Source organism: Electrophorus electricus, chromosome 25 (assembly GCF_041902795.1).
Source record: "Electrophorus electricus isolate QZ-2024a chromosome 25, ASM4190279v1, whole genome shotgun sequence".
Classification (NCBI taxonomy): domain Eukaryota; kingdom Metazoa; phylum Chordata; class Actinopteri; order Gymnotiformes; family Gymnotidae; genus Electrophorus; species Electrophorus electricus.
In genome coordinates this window covers 9,682,787-9,707,500 of record NC_137521.1, presented here as the reverse complement: position 1 = coordinate 9,707,500, position 24,714 = coordinate 9,682,787, and the positions used below count along the sequence as shown (strand labels likewise).

Below are 24,714 nucleotides of genomic sequence, written 5' to 3'. Positions count from 1 at the left end.
ATAGACAGAGAGACAGATATAGAGAGACAGAGAGAGGGGGCTCTTCTTCAGTCGGCCACCTCTGCCTCTACCACCCTTCCCTGGAGCAGTTGCCCTCTCTCCTCCTCTGCACCACTCCACGTATTAGGCGCACGCGAGGGGTTCGCCTCCACACCCGTCACCGCGCCCCACCGGGGAGCTAAGCACCTAAACGCACTCTACATTATTACGCCACAAATCCTCCAGCTGTATGCTATCTCCCAGCTACAGACAGCGCACAGATTTAGGGACCGCGGCCCCTGGTCACCGGCCGGCTGAGGTATGGCTACGGCAGGCGGGAAAAGAAAGGGCCCCGCTCCGGAGCACGCCCGGCAGTGGGAATGGCATCCTGTACCGAGAACGAGAGGGAGAGACAATGGGCATCGCAGCTGCAGGGAGGGTTGGGGTTTTATCCTAGAAATTGAGCTGTCTGCTCCAGGGGTGAATTAATTGAAGCCTGTATGGAGATTTTTGCTATTGTTCGAGAGGCAGAGGAGCCTCCGAGAAAGTCCGTTGGGGAAAGTGAAGATGGGATATATCTGTACATTAAAATTTTTTTTTTTTAAAGACATCAATTTTTAATACAACCTCGGGCATATTCAATACTGAAGTTCCTTTTTTGTCTAAGGTACAATTTGACACGGTGCAAAGAGAGAACAGAGGCTGTTGATGCATGATCAAGAGCTCTTCACATACACACGCGCACACACACACAGCCACCACACAAGACAGGATGTGTGTCTGAGTTGGGAGGTTCCTAGTCTGTGTGTGTAGAGAGGAAGGTCCCCATTGACAATCTCCGGGGACCTGTCAAAGGAGTCAGGGAGGGAGGCGCAGGGTTCTTCTGACCTCTGTACATACACACACACAACCACTACCAACCTCTGCGTTACCACAATGCGTGCTCACACACTAAGCTTTGTTCACCACAAACACTGTTTGATGTACCAAGATTGCACAAAAGGAACCATTCTGACACATTCTGACGTTCTATGGGAAAAGTTTTGAATAACACACTGCACAACAGACTTTGGACCAGTAGGGAGTAGTGAGCTAGAGGTAATTTATTGGAGGAAAAAAAACCGATGTATGGGAACTGGTTCTATATGACTCAGAGGTACAGTAACCAGTAACTCATTAGATACAAACAGCTGACCACGCACACTTTGTTCTCAAGGTGGGGGTAAAGGTCTCTCTATTCCTCTCTTCCATTCTCTCTCTCCCTCCTTACTCCCTGCTTCCTTCCTACACTCTCCCATTCTCTCTCTGTTTATTCTTCAGATTGTGACACGCACAAATACTGAATTCTTACTGAATGCCAAAAAAAATCATATGGTTGGGCTGAACATATCATGTGATAATCAAGTGGCTATTTCTAGCACTGTCCTTGCCTTTGTGACTGGTTCCACAGCTTCTCAGCTTGCTGGATTTAAGATGGACATCCGGGAGCGTCCCGGAGCTCTTGGACGTGTGGGTAAGCCTGACTGGAAGGGTTCTCACACGCGGCTATCCTCACATCCTCAAACAGACTGTAAACAAACCCAAGGGAGCTAGCACACTTGTGGTTTAGCAAAGACACACACATGCACGCACACGCACACACCCAGAAATGGTAAAGCAACACTAATCATGTTGCGGAGCAGGTGTAGGCACACAAGTGCTCTCAATCCAACCCCCACGCCCCGCCTGCTTCCTGATCTTTTGACCCCTAACCATGAGACCCAGGCGCAATATTTCTGTTTATATTCTATTACCCTCCCCCTCTTCTACTTACGCTCTTTCTCTCCAAACACACACACACCTTGTCTGTTCCAAAGTGGAATATATGGAGTGTTTCAAGTATACCTTCATACAGGTATGCAAAACCACTCAGTCTGCTGCTGCATGCAAATGAGCACACAAACAGACTATTAGAAGGTACAGGTCTGACCAGTGTATTTTTTGCTCGTGTGTGTGTGTGTGTGTGCGCATGTGCACATGCCTGTGTGTTTTCAAAAATTTCAGAGGTTTTAAGCTACATAAACAGCAACAGAACTGTATGCAGATTTGCTTTGTTAATGTAGCAGCTGCCCCAGTTGCTACATAAAGATAACAAACCGACCAGGCAGGCTGGAAAGTGTCTCTCCAGCAAACCTCCCGGCTGCAGAAGATAACCAATATCTTCCACGCAGCGACAATCATAAAAAAGCCTCTTTTTAATTCAATTTCATGAACTCAATTTGTGTTCTGATCATCCTCCGATAACCCCGGACAGGAAAATCAGTGATTTACAATGCACTGACAGATGTCTCCTTTGTGTGCGCGTGCAGTGCATGTGTGCGTGGGGGTTGGTGTTGAGTAGGTGGATTACTGTGTGTGTGTGTGTATATATGTGTGGGCGGGTGTGCGCGTGTGTGTGAGCATATGGGTCAGTGTGTCACCTCTTTGCTTTGAGGATCCTGTGATAATTCAGACAGGAGAAGGAGGTCAGGGAGTGTTAAACTGCTAGAGTGTTAATCTCACATTCTCAATATCAAGACTAGGGTACTGGGAAGGACAACGGCACAGGCACACCGAGACATGGCTTCTCGTCTAGTCGGACGGAACGGTTTTAAAAAGGTGCTCCAGCATATTTTTCAACCTAATCTCTACAGACCACATCTGAAACATAGCCTGTTACCACAGTGATGTCATCGCATGGATCCCGCACTTGAAAAGCAAAAAACAAACACAACAAAGCTGTTTAATTAAAACATGCTTATACTGGCAGCCTAAGGGCAGTTAGTGCAAGTCTTTCCAACAACTGCCCTCATGCTTTCATTAGAAGTGCCCTCAGGTTGAGAAATGCTGGGGTATCCCTTTAATGCCCCGATAACCTCTTGTAACAGTACCCCCACTGCCCCAAGACCAGCGCTGAGTTTAGACACAGCAAACTCGCTAAACGCACAAAGGGTTGGGTAAACACACAATGAGCTTAGCAAACATGCCTACTGGGTGTTGTAGTGAGAATGTGGCTGTTCTTCTTGTTGTGGTAGCAGCAACTCCTGCCGCCTTTAACACAGACTCAAACTATACTGCTTCTCGCAAAGCACCAGAGCACAGGATTTTTTACATTGGTGCAATTAACATAAATGTTTGTTATCAATTAGACTAGCTATTTCTAATGCAAAGCATGGATATGCATAGTACAATGATTTAGCAGATGTGTCAAAGCAATTACCCATACCATTGTGAACACACTAGTGAAATTATATGAACAAGTATGACTGGTAATAAAATGTAATTGGTCACAATCATTATGCCTTATAAGCTAATGAGGCATCATCAGGGGCAAGGAGACAAAAACCTTCAAGCGTGCACACCATCATGTGATACAATAGAGCAGTTGGGGCCTCGGTCATGACCACAGGCCAGTGGGGGGGGCGTGGGAGTCTCGGGGCCAGAGGGAGCAAACAGAAAGATTTCACTCCTCACGCTAGTGCACCATATGGGCCTCCAGTGGGAGAAGACACAGCCGCGAGCGTTCGTCCGTCTGCACCCGCAAACTCTCCGCGGTACAGGCCATGCAGTAAATTCCGCCACAGATCACAGAATTTGGAGGCTAGAGCCAGGGTGAGAAAGTTCACATGCTCTCGCTCATTAGAACATTCCGAATATGCCTAAAGTTCATACGCCGTTGCTCATTATGCATATCCATAATGTTACCAGTTCTTTAAAAACGCTTGCATGTTTTTCGTTCCACAAGACTTTAATAATTCATACTTTGGAGACTTCACACTGCAGTAAATTATTGGTCATGACAAGCACGCGCATTGTAATGCAGAGGGTATATTTCGGTCTTATTAGCCTGTGCAGTAATGAACACTGGATGAGTCGGGCAGAGGGGAGATCAAGATTAAGGTTTATTAACAAGAAACACTGTAATCAGGACTGCTAAAATCCACTAATGCACATATTACTGAGCGAGTGAGAGTCATATGGAACGAGAAAGGACTATGAGGGGGAAGAATGGATGAGGGTCTGGGGGAGAAGATTATTCAGAAGAAGAAAAAAGCGTCTTTTTGCAATGGGAAACTACGAATTATAAATGTGCTCCTAACATTATAGAGCATTGCTCTCCCTGTCTCATGAAATCAAGAAAGTAGAGGAGTTCTTCAGCAGCGTAGATCTCTAGGCAGCGTTCTTGATGCGACTCACCGTAGAAACTCATCGCAACTCCGCCACTGGTTCACAACGCGCGGAAAATGGGAATGAAGGAAAACGGGAGGAGGAGGAGGAGGAAGAGGAGGGGCAGTTTTGCTCTCGAACTGTCGGAATCAAAGCGTCCCTCCGCTCGCGCTTTCCTCGCGGGCCTGGACTGCTCCGAGACAGCTTCCGTCTCTGGTCCCGGGTGATTTCTGACTAAAGCACCAAGCCTCACCCGTCCTCACCACTAAACGATTCCGCAGTGCTGGAAATGTCCTGCAAAAACTATTGTCGCGTTATGAACCCGTGCAACCTTTACATTCTGCTCACCACAGCAGCTAAAGTAGGCCGTTAAATAAATTCTTCACTCAAAGTCTAAATGCTGTTGCAACAATTAACGTAAGCAAGTGTAGACCATGACACGAACTCACTCGTGAAATACTGCATATTCGACAACAATCTTGTTAACTAACGAAATGTCATCTTCTGAATGTTGTGCAGCTAAATAACATGGCAGACAGACCGCCGATCTGACGTCTACCCTGTTAACGTACCACCCCCATGACCAAGTCGTGCTTTTAACATATTTGTTGTCTGAAACCTGACACTCCACCTCGGATCACTTCTGACCACGTAAAAGGCACGCGGGACTGCGCGACTCACGACAGGTGGACGAACTGTCGTCGTTAGTTTCACGACTGTCTGGCTCACGGCACCCAAGGGCGCCCTCAACTCCGCCAGACTACCTTACGGGCATTCGGTCCAGCACGTGACTTCTCCGAGAGCTGCACGTCGGTCGTGAACGGCCTGGCGAAAAGCAGGTGGACACCGCGAGCGCAAAAGAATGTGGGCCGTTCCCTCCTCACGCGTTCGCTGGTCCATAGTTAACTGTGCAAGGTTGTTGTTTTGCTGCCTCAAACCGTGTCAATGTCAACCCATAGCTGTGCAGTTCACAAACTGGCAACTCAAAGGAGGGGTTTTCAAAACACTCAACTGTTTAAATAGCCAAACATGCATCTCGAAATCTCGTAAATAACTTGATTTAATTCAAAGTTTCAAAGTGACACGCAGCGCTAACACTTCTTTCATTAAATAATTATAATAATATCGCACTTGACATTGATTCAAACTGCGTTTGCAGCTTTCTCATAATAAAACCTGTCCGGGATAGAAGACTGGAACAGTTAAAAGTCTGGTGTAGATAACTGGGGCATTTAAAAGACACTCCGTGAATTCGTTCAGACCTGCCTATATGCAAAACCCCTTAGCTTACCTTCCGCAGTTTGTCCGTTTATCGTCACGAGAAGACTCCGAACAAAATTCGTGGTCTACTCAGATCTATTCACGCTGAATCAACAAAACTGTACAATTGCGTGCTAACCTCCGCCCCCAAACGGTGCTACTGCGCGCTCCAAAACGAACTTCCCCAAGCAAAAGGTAAGGACGCAAAACGCACAATGCAACACGTGGAGTAAGCTAAGGAAAACCAGTCCATCTTCCAAGGACCCGGGCCATTGGAGCGGGCCGACGCGATGTGCACGGGGCTGCAGCGGCACCCTATGGTCAGGGTTATTAGGGTTTGGTGCGGTGCGACAAGGTTTTACTAACAGTAGGATTTTCGTTTTAATTAGGCACAATCACAAGTTATTCATGTACATTTGCACTTCTAAAAACATTCTGCTCCACTAGCTAATAATATCGAAATAAGACAGAAGTGAAACAGTACCTGTGTAACGTCGAGTTACATTGTGATTGGCCAAGTGGTAAAGCACTGTAATCTATAGACAAAGTAATACATTGTTAAAATAAACCACCCGGAGATCGTATTTTTAGACAAAATGTTTTATGTTGTATGAATGTAGGAAAATAGCCATACAGGCAATTGTGCAAATTTAAGTCTAATATTAACAGCACTGGGTTATATAGATCATGTATAGAGCTGTATAGAAAATAATTACAGTACATCCAATTATTATTTGTAAGAATACAAGTAAAATTAGTTATTTGGAATCAAATTCCACACATGCGCCACATGGAAATTCACAAGGTTTTAATGCATCATGTAAATTCATGATACAAAAGTATTTGTGCATTACTAGTGCAAAATCCATTTTTAATAAAATCTTTCAGGGTATAACACCATTATAAAAATCAATGTACCAAACCTAGAGCAATTTTCATTAAATGTTTTTTAAAGAAAATGATTAATATTTGGCTACAATTATCCAACATCAGCTAAGTGACTGAGTTTTTAAAATCAACAAACACTCAAAAACTCTGAATTTCTTTTGAAGAAAAACATTAGAAATTTCTCAAGGACACTTAGAAGGCACACAAAAGGTGAAATTCATAATAGGTATACTTCAAAATTACTGTTATACTGTATATGGGAGTGAAAACATACTTTGAAATTACTAATATCAGAACAGAACCAGATCCAAGACATATATGTAGAACACAAAGACTGAGCTCCTTCAGCAGCTCTCTAAATGTACTAAATTTATAAACTAAAATAACCAGCCCAAAAGGATTAATCGTCTCCAGTTCCTTCTCACGCATCACTGCCTAATGTCTAATGCATCTCTTGCATGAAATGTAATTAAACAAAAAAAAGAAAAAAACAAAACAAAAGTTTTTTTGATCATATAACCAAACATAAGATTGAATAATCTGTCATTTCCAATGGCAGGGCATTTTAATGCTAATGGACACAGTTTTAATGATGTACGTGTTTGCATGGCCACTTACTGCTATGGCAGCAATGAAGTGAGGAAATCTAAATGGAGAAAAAAAAAAAAACTGGTTTACACTCTGAATTTGAGCAACTCCAATGGGAGGAACGTTGTGATTTAACATACACTATTTTGACTGTGAACTGGTTTCACCAACTGGTATTTCAAAATCACAGTTTGCACATCATTTGGAACCGAGTTAAAACTGGAGTGAAGTGCACTTCAGTGTACAAAACTACAGCGTACTTCAATGCAATTGTAACCATCTCTACATCTACTACAGGAAATCCAAAGATTCCAGGTGAGTAACTGCAGTTTATTGTAGTTAAACTTCTGTTTTCACAGCTAATGAACTTCTCTTTGCAACATTCTATATCTGCAACTAAGACTACCTCTATCTCTGGAATCTGAAAATCATACACACACACACACAGAGAAAGAGAGAGAGATTTTGTGTGATTTTTGAATTGTAATTGAAGTAAGGCCTTATGGGACTGAAAACTATTAAATGTAACTGTTAAATGGTGGTAGTTGGGTTAATTAAAATGAACTGAATTCACTAAAGTAGAAATTTTAGCAGTGGATTATTAAGATTAAGGGCACTATGGATATCTACTACAGCAAAGGGATGGCAAAGGTGAAGTTACTGTGCATCCCTTATGAGTAACTCTCGTCTCACTGTGCGAACTATACCGTACTGACCTCAGCAGTGGATATGACCTTTCACCAAGCCATGATGGAAAGCCTTCATGGATCAGTGTTGCAATTCCTCATTGTCATTCACAAAATCATTCACAGTTTCATCACAAACCACCCAATCAAAACAAACAAACAAACAAACAAACAAAATAAAACAAATGATAAATCCTTTTGCCTTTAAAATATTTTTAAAATGTTTTTTGTACAACATGGCACAAAATAAAACCTACAGCATTAAGTGGCACATCCTAACAAATTAACAGCATTGTGAGAAACTCACTGTTGTTAAATGAACAGTATGACACACAACCAGTGATCTAACAGCAGTCCTATGAGTTTGTTACACATTCAAATACATACTGCTTGTGCACATAGAATCTTACACTTACACTTACACACACACACGTGCTCCAATTCCTAGGTGAGAGAGATGAGAGAATTCTGTAGAGAACTGCAATAGCAAGCGTTGGAGCAGCTTTCATGGGTGCTTTCATCATCTGCAGCACCTGGAAGAGCTGGCAGCTGCCTGCTGCTTTACCTCCCCCACCTCTAACACACACACACACACACACACACACACACAGTCTGGGACACTAGCCTTCAAACACACATACACACGCCCGTGCACAAGTGCGAGCACACACAAGTGTGTGCGTATGCAATCCGTACACACAGAGCAATGCACAGCTAAAGAAGGTTCCTATAGACTACATCTGAACTCTGATTTTGATTTGAAATTCTTTATCGAGCTGTATACACACGCGCGCACACACACACACAGCTGGCCTCAAACATGTCTCCATCACCTGGCAGCAAATCACTCCATAAGGCTCTTCCCCTGTTGGGCGGGGAGGGCGTCTCTCTCCTCCCTCTCCCCCTGCGGCCCCTGCTCCTCCTCCGGCCCCCCCTTCCTCTCCCCCTCTGGCTCCCCGGGGCTCGTCAGGCTGCTGTCTTCCCCCAGGAGGCTGCAGAGCTCAGCCAGCCGCTGCTGCATCTTGGGGATCCCCGAGAGCTGTGTCTCCAGCCGCAGCTTCTCATCCTGCAGCGAGAGGCGCGTGGAGGCGTCCAGTTTTTCGAAGCGCCACCCGCCCTCACCGTCAAACTGCAGCAGGTGGGTGTGGTACTTCCTGAGCACATGAGCACATATTATTATTACTGAGCACATATTATTGTTATTATTTGTTTACTCTTAATACTAAAAAAGAAGAGGTATTATTGTTTTATTTATTTCTTTTTAACTATGGAAAATTTATTAACATCTGATCAGACAGCATGCATGGTCTGTTGAGCAGCAGCCTCACAAAACTGTTTATCAAGACATTTTCCCCTTGAGGAGATAAAGCAACATTAAACATGAGCCTCAGGTGATCCAGAGTCTTAGTGATAGGCTGAGAGAGTATAAACCTAGCAGAGATCAGAGTATGAAAGAGTCTTGTTCCCAAAATAAAAAATACTATTTGTGAACTACAACTGAACTACCTTTCCCTTGAGCCTTGTAAAAACTAGCCTGGGTAGTCACATGACAAACACCCACCAGAGTGACGGACGGTGTGTGATTGAGAGAAGTGCAATCCCAGCGTCCTTTGCAGCTTCAAAGATTTTGCCCTCCACGTCGATGCTAACAGCACTGGTACATTCATCCAGGAGGGCGTACTTGGGTCTGGGTGAAAGAACACAGGGACCAGTCAGCAACCTCCACAAAATCCAAACCTCTGCTGTGGAGGGCACGGCTCAGCAGAGCAACGAAGCGGACAAACAGACAATCCCACAAGAGATTTGTAAACAGTATGATGCCAGGAAAATCACTTTATTTTCTTGGCTCTTGTACCTTCCTAGTATCTGACCAGTATTTTGTGTTATACCAGATGACTTTGGGGTTTAAATAAATACTGGGCTTTGAAAGTGTTAACTTTTATGTAGTTATTGTCCTATTTGCTTATTTTAAAAGTGTTGACTTATGTGGTTATTGTTCCTTTGGCTCACTTGTGGTAGAACATTCTAGCCATTCCCATTCTTTGTTTCTCTCCTCCAGACAAGACATCCTTCCAGTCACTCTCTGCATCCCAACCTGTAAAGAAACACTGTATATAAGCCACCTCAAACTAGCTAAAAGGCAGTACATTCTGCTGTAATTACAACAGTTCACTGTCAAACTGAAACTCTTAAAGTACAATCTGTAAACTTGGAGATGCACCAAGGACATTTCAAAGCACAAGAACTGGGTGCAGAGTTGTAAAACTATTTTTTGTGTGTTACAAATGAGAGAGAAATGTCTCCTTTTATAGCCATTTCACTTTCTATAGCGGTTTGCCGCAAGCTGACTCAGTGTTTGGGCTTCTTCTCCAGCCTCTATTTTAATCATCACAGTCATCAAAAGTAAGTCTCCATCTAATTATCAAGGCCTTTATGAGCTCAGTGAGGTGTTAAGAGCAGGTCCCTCCAGGCGCAAGAGCAGGGAATCAAAGTGCCAATATAAAGTAGTGCAGGTATAAGACAGTGTTTTGTGCTGCAGATGTAAGGGAATATTTTATGGTGGAGGCATAAGGCAGTGTTTTAAGGTGGCGGTGTAAGATGGTGTTTTAAGGTGGAGGTGAAAGGTGTTGTTTTGCGTGAAGATGTAAGGTTATTTTGATGATGGAGGTGCGAGGCAGTGTTTTGGGTGAAGCTGTGAGGCGGTGCTTTGTGTGGAGGTGCGAGGCGGTGTTCTGGGGTGACTCACCTCCCTCTCGCTCCAGGATGTAGAGCAGGTTGACGGTGCTCAGGATTCCCTCCAGTTGCTGGTCAGTGAAGCCCTTCTCGCTCATCTCCTCGGCCGTATCTGGGTAAATCACCTGGTCTCGCAAAGTGCCCACTGACATGTAAGGCCTATGGGGAAACTCAGTGCAAGAAGAAAGAAAAGTAGGAAAGAATGAAATAATAATTATTAAAACAGAATAAAAGAACAATTCAAGTTGTAAAGAAAGGAAGAATAAAGAAAGAGAAAGAAAAAGAAATTAAATGTACTGACAGGCGGACATAGTAAAGCTTTGACGAACTTTACCAGAAATCATCTTTCATGGAATTAAGGTGAAAATGACAAAGCCCTGTGAAGACCAATGCATTTTCCTTTAAATGTCCTGCCCAGTTTAACACACAGCAACTTGACTGCACTAAGCTTTTAGAAGTTCAGTCGTCCAGTTTGCTACTTCTTGACATTATTTCCTTCAGCGTTCACAGGGCCCTCAATCAAATTCTTTAAATCAAAATAAGAAGTGCAGGTATTTAAATCAATGATGTATGTCAGTCTGGGAAACACTACATTCAGTTCTGAGTTTGGGTTAGGGTTAAGTGCTCTTTCATCCCTAGCTTAGCGCACGCCTCTTCAACCGTGTCGACTTAACAATGCATTACCATGTTCACTGACCTGCGATGGGTCTACACAAAGTACAGCTGTCAGACTCGAGTGATGTCAGGAGGAGTGTATTGTGCGGACACGTTCTGCTGCTACTGCTCCCAGTGTATTATCTCTTTCAATGAGGCAAATGTGTCGAACACGAACCCTGCAGGGCCATCTGGACCCACTGCTCCCAGAACCTGCTCTCCGTAGTAACCGCCACACTCATCAGTCCTAATTAGCTTAGCAAGGCATGAAATGAGAAAGCGCACAGGCTCTCCCCACACACACGGGAGCAGTCACTCACGCTCACGCAACCCTAACTCTTAAGCAACTGGGGGTCATTTTCAGGGTGAAGTCAATCTGAACCCAAAGAGTCTCATCAACCTAATAAAGGCCCACAAACATATTCAGACTTATTTTACTGGTACCCATATAATTACAATTCTATTAAGTTATATTTCCTTAATTACATCGATGATGGTATAATTAGCATTACTTATTCTATTAATCAATCAATATGTGTAATGAACACATAGTATAATTGTTTAATTAGTGTGCTCTAATGAAATATTCTAATTCTGTCTCATCAGTCGGCGCTCTGCTGCATGTGTTTATGCTCCATACCTCTGTGGGATGTAGAACATGTGCTGAGGGGGGGGTTTGTACAGCAGGCCGCTGTACACGGGCCACAGGCCACTCAGGATGCGAAACAGAGAGCTCTTCCCACAGCCGTTCGGACCCGTGATTAACAGGTGCATTCCTTCATCCACCTGAGAGGCGTGTGGGAACGCAAACACACACACACACACACACCAACAGAGTGGGACAGATAAAAGATAGGGTAAGAGAGAAGCATAAATGAAGATGCACAGCTTATGAGTAAGATGCAAGAGTCCCAATACCAATAAGTACCAGTAAGATCCAAAGTGTATGAGGTTTCTGAGGCAAACATACTATTTTGCTCTTGTGCAAAATCCTGTCTTTATAACGTGTTCCGCAATGGCACGTAATTACAGTGAACCCAGTCTGACAGCTCTACACACCACACATGCAGTTAGAATCACATATCAGACGTTTAATTTGCTTGGAGAAAATGCCTGAAACATACTCCTGCTTCTTCTTGAAATTCTGCTGCATTGTCCGTGTCTGACAGCTGCCTTGGTTAGAGAGACTCCTCACTGACATCTCTGTGTTCCCTGCTCTTTGCATGAATGGGAGGGTGAGGCACGCTAGCTGTCTTGTTCTAGCCCATCTCACATGGGATTGCAGGTTGCAGCTATGGAGTCCCGGTCCTGCCACAGCAGGAGAGACACGGGAGGGTGTTAGAGCAGGATCTCCTGGACGACTCGGCTGTGCAGTGCTTCGGCACAGGAAGCGCCCTCTTCACGAGCATGGAGGCAGAGCAGCGCGGAATAATGGATACATTGTTCCTGACAAACCGGCAGCGGGGGTTGGGGGGGGGGGGGGGGGGGGGGGGCGCATCAGGGCATGACGTGCACGATCCGTCTCCCAGAATTTAACAGGAAGCATGAATTAACCATGAGGGTTCTGGTGCAGAACAGACCTACATCAGAAGCACAAAACCAGACTGTAAGGCATCGGGAGTGGCGCCATGATGCGACTTGGGCGAAAAAACCTTTTTGAGGTTTTCAAATCTCGTGCAGTGACAGACGTAGCTGTCACACTGTGTGATCACTAATGTTTGATGCCCGAGCATCATTTTGTAACACAAAAATTGTGTCAAGGCCAACAAACAAATGTGACCAAATGTGGGAGTGGACAGAATAAGTTCTATGAAGAAAGTGGAATGGGAATGTGTTAGAGCCTTTACCCAGTAACATGTGTCTAGAGCAGCACTTGAGGTCCTGCAGCTCTATTCTAGCCTCCAATACAACTTGACCAGGTAATCAAAAATACTAAAGCTCTACGCTAAGGACTTCAGGTGTAACTAGAAGCTGGAACAAACGAAAGAAGGGACTGGATTAGGAAGCTCTTGCCCAAGAGAAAATGGGTGACAAGGGAACAAACATTGACAGCTTGTCCTTAGATAAACCTCCATATCTTATTACTTCTCTTGGCTGATATACTGTCGCAGTTCTAACACTCGATCCAATGGCCACCTCAAGAGCAAAAAAAAAAAAAAAGAAAAAGAAAAAACCAACAAAAAATGTTTGCCTAAATGAGACCTTACACAAACTCTCTAAAAATGCATTCATTTTACAACCAGAATAGCAAACGGTCGGAAACTGAAATATATGAACAGTGTCAGTGTGACACAACAGTAACCCACATTAAACAGCACCAGGTGAAACGACCCGCATTAACCAAACCTGGACCACCTGAAACAACCCACAATAAGAAGGCTTGGTGATGAGATGTCCTGATATGTTTCGGTTCCACTCATGGCCTCATCCTACACGGACAAGCTTCATTAACTACATAATTCATCTCACCAGCTAATTAAACCTAGATTAGGTGTGTAGGGAGCTCTGTCATGAGCAGCAGGCTGAACCCGATTTAAAAATGTTTAGGTTTTGAAAACACAAACCTACAACATATTAAAAGCATAGCCTGAAGGAGTTAACATGTTCAGGCACATTCACAGATTTATGACCAATAATGCCTTGTGGTTGTGTAATTCCTCTGACATGTATAATATCAGCAAGAACCATGGAAAACCAGGTCAAAGACCATGGAAAAGTAGCTTAAAATCAGACAGATAACATAGCTCAATAAACAACCTGTTATACAAACCCCTCACTAATGAGACCTCAGTATCCAGCTGTGGCATGCTTTCTCTGTACATGGTTCCTGCACATTTACACGTCAGACTCTGTCCTGATATATTGTTTGAAATAATCAATAATCAAATCCCAAACTTGCTGAAACATTTGGGATAAGTAATGGGGCAAGATGAAATGCACTCTCATCATATACTTTACTGTGTACGTGACATACAAGCTATGTGCTCTAAAATGTCCATTTGTATAGGCTATATGGCCTTTAATGCTATTATTTAGGCTAACATCGAAACTAACATTATTTTAATTCATATGACTGTCCACAGTATTCCTATGCCCCATCGTACCTTGCGCGAAATATGTGCAAAAAGTCCATTAAGCTGAAAACAGACTCAGTAGATGAATACTAGACTCGCTAACATCAAAAATGTGCGAGCATACCAAACCGTTGAAACGACAGAAAAGTTATTGACAGAAGTTATAAATAAACTCCCAGAATCCAGTATCTTCATAGCATTAAAGTCGAACGGGTTTTAGTGAAGAAGATGAAGGAAAATGTTTACATAAACCCAGATATCAAGTGTGCTTGCAGGACCCGGGAGGTCACGTGGTCATGCTGCTGATATTTTACAGGTTAGCTGGAAAATTGGATAGTTTCGCTAACTACGTGAGATTGTTCAATTGTTCAATTGTGCCAGAGCGATTTCTTGTCATATTTATTGGCAGAGACGTCGCATTTTACATTTTTGGATCTACACTAGAGTATACAGATACTGTTAGGGAATCACCTTTTGTACACTGGGGAAGTAATAAACTGCTCTGTCTGAGAAATCTAGCTAGTTTTCAAAAATTATGCTTTCACCAACACTGATGCTCACTCAATGCACTGTAAAGGTTAGAGAATGTAATAAATACCAACTAAACTCGTTTTACTTGGTTTATATTTTTCATGTGTTTATACCAAACTATTTTGTGTCAAAATGATGTTTAAGGACTCCGTTCAGAAACAGATGTTCCACAGGTATATTGAAAAAATGGTAAAAAGAAAATGGTCACATGAAAAATACCCATTTTAAAAATGATTTGAATTCTTTTTTTTATTTATTAGTTTTTGCATTGAAAATGATTCATTTAACATTTATTCTCTTTTCTATTTTGTATATCTACTATTGCTCTTTAAAGCAAAAGTATTTCTTATCCCATTGTTCGAATAAGTGATGGAGCCATGGATAGAATCCTCGTTTACTAAAATACTCTGTTACTTCTGCTACATGCCATATGCCAGCACCATACTGCTAGTAGAGTCCAGTGCCGATTTTTACTAAGGTGCGGAAGAAGAGGTGGAGTGGTAAAACAGCTGGAAAAGTTGTGTGCAGTGCAGGAATATACCTTGATGTTAAGGCTAGACACCACCACATCGCCGGTGGGCGTTATGATGGGCAGGCTCTCACACCTGATGCCTTGCTCCACGTCAATAACCTGACCTGCGCTCAACACATGGGCAAAACACAAGGGATTAGTCATGTAACACAATGCCATTATAACTGACATGTAATATTTCAGTGACTGACTAAAACTCTGGGTAACGAAGCACTAGGAAGTACGATCTTTATTAAATGTCATGACAAGTGTTTTAACTTAAATGTGATGACAAATGAAATGCATGAGTCCTGTTTAACCCTGTGAGATGTCATCTTAAACCCAGGCACTGACATTACAGCAGCAGACTGACCTCTGATATGGAGGATTCCCTCCGCCCTCATGCCGTGCTTCACCTCCCGTGCGAATCTGCCCGCCTCCCCACCTTGTGGCTCCTGGGCGGCGCGCCGATACACCCCAGCGCGAACATCCTCAAAGACCTCAAACATCTCGTACACGCGCGCTGTGTAGCCCGCCAGCTCCGTTACCTGGGAAAAGCCCAATAATCAGCATAGAAATCATAAATGTTTTTATTTGATGTATTAGCTCTTTTTTATGGTGTTTTTTTTAGCTGAATTTGATCTTATTTAGTCATTATTTAAGTATTGCTATTATATAAGTAGTATTACATATTAGGGATTGTTAGGCATATTTCTGCAAGAGCTCTCAAATCTCCTAGCAGTAACATGCGAGCCACAGCCACTGCCAGACTTATTCTTACAACCCCAAGCTCTGAAATTCTCTTCCTAGTGACTCAAGGGCCCGTGATGACCGTAGGTACTTTTAAGAGAGATAAGACTTACCTGTTTAGATTCACATTTCTCTATCCCATCATCTTCTGCTGCTATGTCATTGTTTTAGATTTTATCATTCTCATCTTATTGTATTCATTTTCTTTTTTTCATCTTAATTTTGTCACACAGCCTCCCAACGCCACCTTTTGGGACTCCACTACCCAGTATACCTCAGGCAGTCATGTGTCTCATAGGCATTCTACGTCTCTAGAGTACTAACTGAATTCACCTGTTCCTCATGTATTCTTAGGTTCAAATTCCTGATCTGTTCACCCCCTCTTTGAGATGTATTGCCAGTTACGTGTACTGAGCAGTTCCCATCTCCTGTTCTGATCATTCTCTGGATTTGACCTTACCTGTTTTATGTATTATGCCTGTTTGGATTTGCTCTTTGGTTTTGTTTGCTATGCGTTCCCTACTCGTTACTGAACCCTGCCTGCTCTGGTTTGTTCTCACCGAACTCCCTGCTGGATATGTTAACTCTTATCTGGTACTGACCTTAACCTCTACAACTATGGTCTATCCTCTTGGTAGTAAAATCATTCTTATTATCTCCGCCCATGAGCGTCTGCATCTTTCTGGCACGATAGAAATTTATTCATTACTAGTCCTATTTTATGTCTTCTATAATGCACACTAAACTGTTAATAATAATAATAATAATAATAATATCATTATCATAATCACCACCAGCATCTAATTCAAAACACACAAAGCCCCTTGGTCAAAGTTTCAGACTAATACAGAGCCCATGAGGCAACAGCCCAAAACAGTAACACCTGTATAGTCATTGGCTGGACTGAAGGAGGTGCCACACCTCTTTGTAAGAGCTCATGATCCTCTCCACAGCGTCGGCACCTGCATTCAGAAGGTTCCGGGCAGTAGTGAAGGCCTGCGTGCGCTCGCTCACCAGGTCTTCCTCCTTCATCACCATCGCTGCGTGTTTCACATCCTCTGAATCTAAAAATAAGAGGTTTCGTAAAGTACAGCAGTGGCAGGCAGAGAAGCCTACAGGACCTCATTTACAGTGAGGTTCGGGGCACTACTGGTCAGCACAGCACAGCCGCAAACAATCTGCAACACACCACTCACTCAAACCGCATTGTGTTTAGGGCTTGCATGTTACAGAGATCACCTCCTCTTTGGTACTTCAGAGAAGACTGCATCGTACTTTTAGTGTATAAAGAGAAGCGTGCAGGTCGTACCGTGTACGGAGTAGCCCGTGGCGGTGATGATGGGTACGGCCACCATGACGAGGCCGGAGGCACTCCACAGATACTTCATGAGGAACTGCTCGAGCATGACATACCAGAGGCGTTTGAAGAGGATCAGGTTGACCTGGGAGCGCAGCCCGTTGTAGCTGCGCTGCAACTGCGTCATCTCCACCTGCGCCAGGCAACCGTGCAGCGGCGCACACACACACACACACACACACACGAAGAACACGTCAAACTGAAGGGGCGCAAAGTTATTAGCTCAGCACTCGACTGCGTGTATCTGTCTCAAACAACCATAATCAGGTAACTACTGGCACAGGGGGGGAGAGAGCAACATATTCTCCTGGTCTCGTACTGTAACACGACAAGCTCAATGCCACGTGTTAAACGGCGCTGGCCCTTTTGAAAACGCAGATGTGGGGTCCGCAGCATACCACAGACCTCTGCTCCAATAAACAGGGCTTTGCCTTTGTTCCACATCACATGATGTTTCTTTGCCCTAGAAATACCGAGTACTGGCTAAGTACGTGACCGCGCGCTACGTTACCGGTTTGTTCAGAGGCGCCCGGTGAACGCTCGAGACGCCCCCCCCCCCAAAAAAAACAAAACAGGCTGAATGAATGCGTGCATGCCGTCTGAGGATATACACGTCTAGAACGATAAGTTAAACACAATACGTGTTTTTTAAGTATCATTAAAAAATTTTGTTTGATTTGCTTTGACTGGTAAACGTTAAAAAAAAATCCACTTAATAATTTTCCCTACATTTCGACAAATGATCGTGCCAGAATCATAGCACTAACCTCCAGAAAATTTGTCTTAAAATAAATGAACTGAACGCATCTCTAAAATTCTTTAAAAGTACTTTTTAAGACTTTCCAAAGTAAAACGATTTTTAAACTCGGCACAATCGCGTTACCTTGTGACCCCCATAGAAGGCGATCTCCTCCGAGTTTGCGATGATGCGCGAGTGCATGTACCTCAGGTTACCCTTCCTTCGGGCCTCCTCCGCCACCAGCTTGCCGAAGCGCGGCGAGAAGGCCCTCAGGATTTTGGCGGTGAGTGCCACCACGATGCCGGCGATGACCGAGGGCCATGTGGTGTTGGCGCCTTTGGACTCGGCCGCTTTCAAGAGCGTGTAGCAGGTCACCACCACATCCAGGATGGGCTTGGTTAAGTTGGAGTACAGGTGCGCCACAGAGCCGGCAAACATAACGACGTCCTCCGTCAAGGACTGGTCAGGGTTGGCCAGCCTACCGTCCATGTTGCTGACACGGTAGTAGGTCTGGTTGTGGAAGTAGAGCCGGTAGGCATGGGTCACCAGCCTCGTACGGAAGGCAAGAGTAAGTTGGCCCTCCAAGTAACGAATAGCACTGTTCACAAACGTAGCGGGAATGGCAATGAGTAGCCATTTCGTTAATTCCCAGACAAACGCCTGGGGGTCTTTTTTGACAATGGTCTTTACTATCTTGCCATCCAAGTTGGCTACGTAAATGGACAGAAATGTGCGTGAAATAAGGGCGACTGAGTGGACACCCAGCAGTCCGAATTCTCTGCAGAAGATCCGCGGGAAAAGGATGCGCAGCAGCCGAGTTAGGCGCTCCAGGAACTCACGGTTCACAGCGGGAGAGCGTCGTTTCTTTCCCTGTCTCTCCGTCACTTCCAGCGGCCCTCCGTTCGCGCAAGGCTGGGCAGTCCTCCCTTTAAGTCTTTCAGAAATATACGGATAAAGTTTCTTTACCCCATAAGCGGCGACGGTGAGGAAAACCGCTTTCCTCACTGCGGAAGGCCTCTTGAGTTGAGAATGTAGTTGAGAATAGACCACAGACATTTTTTGTCGCGTCCCCGGTGGCGCCGAGTTAAGAGACGAAAGTCTCCGGTGTGTTGCAGTGCATACTAATTAAAACCCTGTCACTTAGATCAACTCTAAAGCATCTAATCAAGTTACACGCTACCCAAGATAGATTAGATGCGATTTTATGTTCACTTTGTCGCAAATCGAGGCGTATACCAAGTGCAAGACAGGATAGATAGCTATCTAGCAAGTTAATGGTCTAACTTTTACGCAGCTCAGTAATTTCAAGAAAATGTAACGCAAGCTAGTTTTACGAGCACGTAGCTAAGTTAGCTAGCAAGGCTAAAGATGAGAGCTAAACATTTAACGCTACAGCGCCAACTAGCTAGCGAGTTAGCTGTGCGTGTACAAGATATTCATCGAAAGATTTAAGTATCATTCGCCACTACAGATATACGGAGACGTCCATACGTGTTCACTCGTACTTACAGCCGAATCAACTAACGTTAGGTGAAGTTACCACAAACGCCAGTGAATGTAGCTACTCCGGCTACCTAGCCAGCTAGGCTAATGAACGGAAACAACTTCCTCAGGATAAGAGTTGTGTATTAGGTTAACTACCTCTCATCGTTTCCTGACATGTTGCTCTAAGCCGACAGCTGCGCTTTCGACAGAGAGCGTTGAAGTATGATTGGCTATAATAACTGTGTGCGGCACCAGTCTTCCTTCTGGGTCCCATGGCTGAGATACCAGTATCTTCGACTGAATCCAGTTAGTGCCCAGTAGAATAAGGAGGACGCACTGCCCACCGGACACGAAGTTTCTCATTAGTCCGTAAATCCACTGACCAGTGGGCTAGTTGGTCACGCTGTGCTGAAGCACACGTCTGCATTGGACAAAACTTTATTAAATAATAAAAACAAATCGTGTACAGTCTTGTTCCAGACACTTACGAATATTGCAAACTGAAGTATACAGTCAAAATTTATATTTTTAGAAGATTTAGTCTTCAAAAAGTGAATGAAATTGCTTAGGGTTGTTTCCCTTCGTTAACCAAGACATGATTCTACAATGAAAATGTAAAATAATCCAAAGCATGGTAACAACAGTAAATCATTTGTACCACAAATCATTTGTGGCGATAAAGTTTACAAAACATTTATTTTACCTTGAGCTTTCTGAATATTTAACCTTGATGATTTCAGTTCAAAATAAAATACATGTGCTATACCTACCTTTGAGCAACATTAAGCATTTCATCTCAAGGCCAACAAATGTAGGCATGAATGATGCAGGAGTAACAATACAACAGTTGTCTTTCCTTTTTTATATATAAAATTGTTGCCTAAAGTTCACTAAGCAAAGTAAACATTCAGTGACCTTCTCAGAGGCCACTTGTGCTGCATTTTACTTAGAAAAATGGTTCGTCTTCCGTCTGTGTTGCTACCCATGCAGCTGTGCTGTTGATTTTGTGGTGGATAAAAGTATCCTCCACATCAGAGCAGTTTTCAGTCTGGTCCTGAGACAAGCATGGCAGCCTTTGGTGACGAGGTTTGAGCTGGGCACCCATCCAACCAAGGGGAAGCTCCTGATTGCTTAAGTAGTAACACTCTTTAGCATCGTCTTTGACAAATGCAGGCTTGATAAGGATTTATACTGAGTAGGCCCATCACATGGCAAGACACTACTGAATCAGCTGAAATGATGAGATTCGTAAGGAGAGATCCATAGGCTATTGTCAGAAATAGACAGTTGGCAAGTACCCGCATGCATTTGAATAAGAGAGTTAAAATTATAAAACAGCAATAACGGTATATAAAAAAAATAAGAATAGAACATAATACACTAATTTGGATTAGCCAGCAATCCTGACTTTTTTTTTCTTTTCTTTTTTTTTTGCAGTGTTCCAGTCTTAACCTTTAAAGAAAATGCAATCCAGGTGTGAGAAAACAGACACGTGGCACTACACTCAATGTGATTTTAACATTACAGCTAAAGCTAAATAAGGTATTTTCCACTTCCTATTACTGCTAGGCACGATGGTTAACTGTTGGCATCCTGATTTAATTATACCATAGTGTCAAAGTGTCACATAGTATTTAATAAATAACATTATAATGGTTCTCCTTTGATTGATAAATTATTTCAAACTAATTATGAACCCAAAGGCAAATAATGGCATTTGGTGTTCAATAACCTTGGTAAATGACGATTTTCAGCAGTGACTATTGAAAACGTAGACGGAAATTAGCAACAAAACTCCCGCCATATAGTGACCTTGGCAGCATGCTTTTGAATCTGACTGTGATGTGGTGTTGCTTTGTTACAGGGCATCTTCGCTGAACGATGGAGCTCCTCCTAGTGGTCACTGTCATGCCTAACACATGGAATTGTTGGCTCTTTGAGTAATTATATGATTATAACGAACAACAGTCATTTGACAGCACCTGTGGTGGTTTCCACTAGCAAAGTTATGCCAAAGAAGTACCTTGCGTGTAACTGCATCGATATTCAGAAAATAATTGTTGCTCATTGCAAACGTTTCGTGATGTTCCCAAAAACAGTTTCTAGCTGTTGGATTTTTTTTTTTCAAGCTATATGTAATACTATTTAGCACTACTCATGCCGTCAACAAGGGAAGTAGCAGTGCATGGCGCCGCTGTTTTGGGGTACGCAGGGCTGAGCGTCGAGCCTTTAAGTGCGACACTGAATGCACACCGTCTGCACTGCCCTGCGATGCTACAGCAGCTGTCTGAGAAAAGCTTTGGCTTTTTTTCTTCAGAAAAGAAAAAAAGTTTAGCGTTTATAGCCACTTTTGTTAATTTTTAGAGACAATTTCTTACCAATTTCTTATTACTCTAATCTGTATCACAAAATATTAAGAACTTAATTCATACATCAGAGACTATCTATTCTGTCTAAACATAGTCATCTTGATTGTAATTTGCATAGAAATCTCCCTTTTATGTACAAAGTGTTATTGAAAAGATCCTGACTGATTAAAAGAGTATCCAAGTTGTGACTTTATGCTGGATTTTGAGACTGTAGCAGAAACCCTGAAGCTTAATACTGACTTAGCAAGAATACCAAGAATCAACAAATGAAACATGTCAAATCAAAGTGATGTGAGTACAGTCACTGAAATCAGGTGTACAGTACACATTTTAAACAGAAGCGTTCTACCTTTTTCATGAACAAACAAAATTGCAGCGCATCCAACAAAATTATTTGTAGATTCTTAAAAACGAAACATGGACCTCTTGGACGATACCAAACAGCGAAGCTAAGAGTGTGTTCATTATCTGTTGTCTGTCTCAAATTTTTGAGAATGCTATGTTTACATCAGAGCTGCTGGGCTTGGCGACAGCTGTTCATGTAGTCTACACATGTAGTCGTGTCTGTGTGTGTGTGTGTGTTAGACCAGTGTGCCTGGGCTCGGTCTGTCATTATTTGTATCTTTAAGTGTCAAGTCCTGCATTTTGGGAGGAAATGCCTCTTGATATTGACAGAGATCCGTGGACCTATAGAAAAAAAATTGAAGAAGTAAAAATTACACTGCTGTTTTCTGAGAAAGAAATAATTTTTAGTGAAAAGTAACTTTCGATCTTTAGTCCACTTTGGACTGAACTGTAAGTGTATGAAATATGTCGGGGTTGAAGGAGCTTCTCCTCTACTCACCGCCCGTGTGGGGGATGTCCGTGGAAGGTAGCGGACTGTGGCAGGTGGGGGTATGCTGCGTCGCTCTGGAACGACTGTGACTGGTGCTTAAGTGGCGGGTGGGCGTGCGAGACATGCAGCAAGGCTGTGGTGCGTCTGCGCTGTGACGGCGCCCCCTCCTGGCCTTTTCCTGCGCCTCCAGCCTGCCCCAGGGCGTTGCGGAGGTACCAGTCCCGCAGGCCTTCCAGCGCCAGGGCCTTGTGCAGGCTGCGTGTGGGATCATCCGGCGTGCAGTCGGCGCTGCGTGGGTGCGTGGGCCTGTTGGCGGGCTGGAACTGCCCTGGAGGCTGGTCCGGGTGCCCCACTGCCACAGGCGAGAACAGGGCAGAGTCCTGCTGGTGTGGCTGGAGGGGAACAAACGGTCCGCAGGATTTGGTACGGCTGACTTTGACCCGCCGGGGCTCGCCTGGTTTCCCGCGCAGCATCAGCGGGCTGTAGGCCGGGGCGCCTGAGCCCAGGAGCAGCGTCTGCGGCTGGTGGAAGCCATTCACGTAGGGCGGCGGGGCGGCAGGGGGCCCCTCGGGCCAGGGCCGGGCCTTCAGGCCAGCCTGAGACTGCAGTCTGTGCTGCTGCTGCTGCTGGGCTTGCATCTTCTGCTGCTTCCCCCACACATAGTCCAGCAAGATCTCATTGTAGCCCCCGCCCGTTACTCCGCCTCCGCCAGGGCCGCGGCCGCCCGACACGGAGCGCATGCGTGCCACCTCCACGTGCCCGTTCGCCTGCTGCTCGGGGCTGCCTCGCTGGGGCGGCCTCACGCGCCCGTCTGGCAGCGCCTCGGAGCTCTTGCTCGGCCCGTTCCGGACGACTGGGCCTGACCTTTGACCTCCTTCGTCCACGCCGGTGTCCGCGCTGCGGTCCAGCAAGGCCTCGGAGCTGTTGCTGCGGCGTGCCTGGACGCTGTAGGGGCAGCTGCCCTGCTTGTACGAGCCTGGCGCAGAACCCTCCTGAGACGGGACGGGCGCCTGCTGGGACGCCTCTGGATTGTCTGACCACTGCTTCACTGCTGCAGCACCGCTGGAGGATTCTGACCTGGTGAATGTCAACATTACATCATCAGCTAAGGTCAAATGGCTATCTCCAGGCAAAACCTGGTTTATATTGGCATTATTAAATTTCTACATGTCATTTTTACATGTCACTTTGACATGCAGTCAACAAATTACTTTTGTAAGTCGCTAAATGTAAATATGTAAACCACTGTCGTGGTTTTGTCAACATAGCTGGTGCTAACCTGCAAGCCGTGCTGCGTGGCCATGTGCTAAAGACCTGTTTTATCAATGAAATCTAGTGCAGTTAAGACAAGTGAAACATGCAGCTTTATCTAATGGCAGGTAATGATCTTTTCATCTGTGTAACAGCAGCGATTCCGACTACGCGTCAGTGATGTCCTGTAGTGGGAGTAATAAAGGCTCGATATGCACTGGGATTTCATGCCCATTTAAGACTCCACTTTGTCTAAAAGGCCCAGTGGAGTCTCTGCTGAGGCCTGTGGGACACAATACACTGTTCTGTGTGTGTAATTGAATTGAGTAGCAAATAAAGAGCTGTAAGGATGACGACTAAATGTAAGCATCACATCCATTAGTGCCTCACATGTTCAGTTTAGATGAGCCGCTCAATGAAAACATTTTCGCCTTTATCATTTCTAGTCTTTGTTCATTGTCCAACTCATCATCCAAAGCCACTCAACTCTACAAGGCGCAGGGGAGACAAAGAAACCACAACCATTTGGGTTATTAGCCTAAACTGTAGAAAACTGACAGTCTCCTCTATTTACTTTATTCAAAGCCTTTTTCATTAGCTCAGTATCATCTTTTTGGTGTGATTTTAAGCGATTCAACTTTACTAAACTTATTTTTAAAATGTTAGAAATGCTGCTGCTAGTCCGTAAGTCGGTGTGAGCTCTGAGCCTGCGAGGTGTGTGAGGAGTGATGTGTACCTAACGTGTACCACAGCTCGCCCGTTCCGGGTCATCATGGGTGTGGCAGGGACGCTTCTGCCCTCAGGATTGGACGTGCTCCGTGGGAGAGAGCGATTTGGAC

The 24,714-nt window shown here is 44.4% G+C and overlaps 3 protein-coding genes across 9 annotated transcripts in view; all 3 read right to left on the bottom strand.

Moving 5' to 3' along the window:
* plxnb3 (plexin B3) overlaps positions 1–5,644 on the bottom strand; it is a 51,585-nt gene extending 45,941 nt beyond the window's left edge. For both annotated transcript variants that reach the window (XM_035521880.2, XM_035521881.2), the window contains exon 1: positions 5,456–5,644. The gene's annotated coding sequence lies outside the window, so the exon portion shown is untranslated. The remainder of the gene's footprint in view (positions 1–5,455) is intronic.
* A 573-nt stretch (positions 5,645–6,217) lies between these two features.
* Positions 6,218–19,766, bottom strand: abcd1 (ATP-binding cassette, sub-family D (ALD), member 1). The gene is made up of 10 exons (XM_027007587.3): positions 18,080–19,766; positions 17,149–17,329; positions 16,761–16,903; positions 15,463–15,637; positions 15,120–15,214; positions 11,614–11,759; positions 10,333–10,478; positions 9,597–9,681; positions 9,148–9,273; positions 6,218–8,740 (listed from the first exon to the last, which is right to left on the bottom strand). Exons 1-10 carry the CDS (start codon positions 18,989–18,991, stop codon positions 8,431–8,433), a joined length of 2,319 nt encoding a protein of 772 aa, XP_026863388.1. The 5' UTR covers positions 18,992–19,766; the 3' UTR covers positions 6,218–8,430.
* A 1,991-nt stretch (positions 19,767–21,757) lies between these two features.
* ccdc120a (coiled-coil domain containing 120a) overlaps positions 21,758–24,714 on the bottom strand; it is a 34,275-nt gene continuing 31,318 nt past the window's right edge. For all 6 annotated transcript variants that reach the window (XM_081707524.1, XM_081707523.1, XM_027007589.3 and 3 more), the window contains 3 exons: positions 24,612–24,713; positions 22,634–23,701; positions 21,758–22,476 (listed from right to left, as the gene is read on the bottom strand). In XM_081707524.1, the coding sequence (XP_081563650.1) occupies positions 22,371–22,476; positions 22,634–23,701; positions 24,612–24,713 (1,276 nt within the window). In that variant the 3' untranslated portion in view covers positions 21,758–22,370. The remainder of the gene's footprint in view (positions 22,477–22,633; positions 23,702–24,611; position 24,714) is intronic.

Bases quoted from the DNA above. Each gene is read 5' to 3' on its own strand.
- abcd1 (XM_027007587.3), bottom strand. From the start codon at position 18,991: ATGTCTGTGGTCTATTCTCAACTACATTCTCAACTCAAGAGGCCTTCC. The intron at 17,330-18,079 runs GTAACGCGATTG...TGCCTGGCGCAG, and splicing joins CCTTCTATGGGGGTCACAAG to GTGGAGATGACGCAGTTGCA. The intron at 15,638-16,760 runs GTGTGGCACCTC...GGCTTTTCCCAG, and splicing joins TCATGAGCTCTTACAAAGAG to GTAACGGAGCTGGCGGGCTA.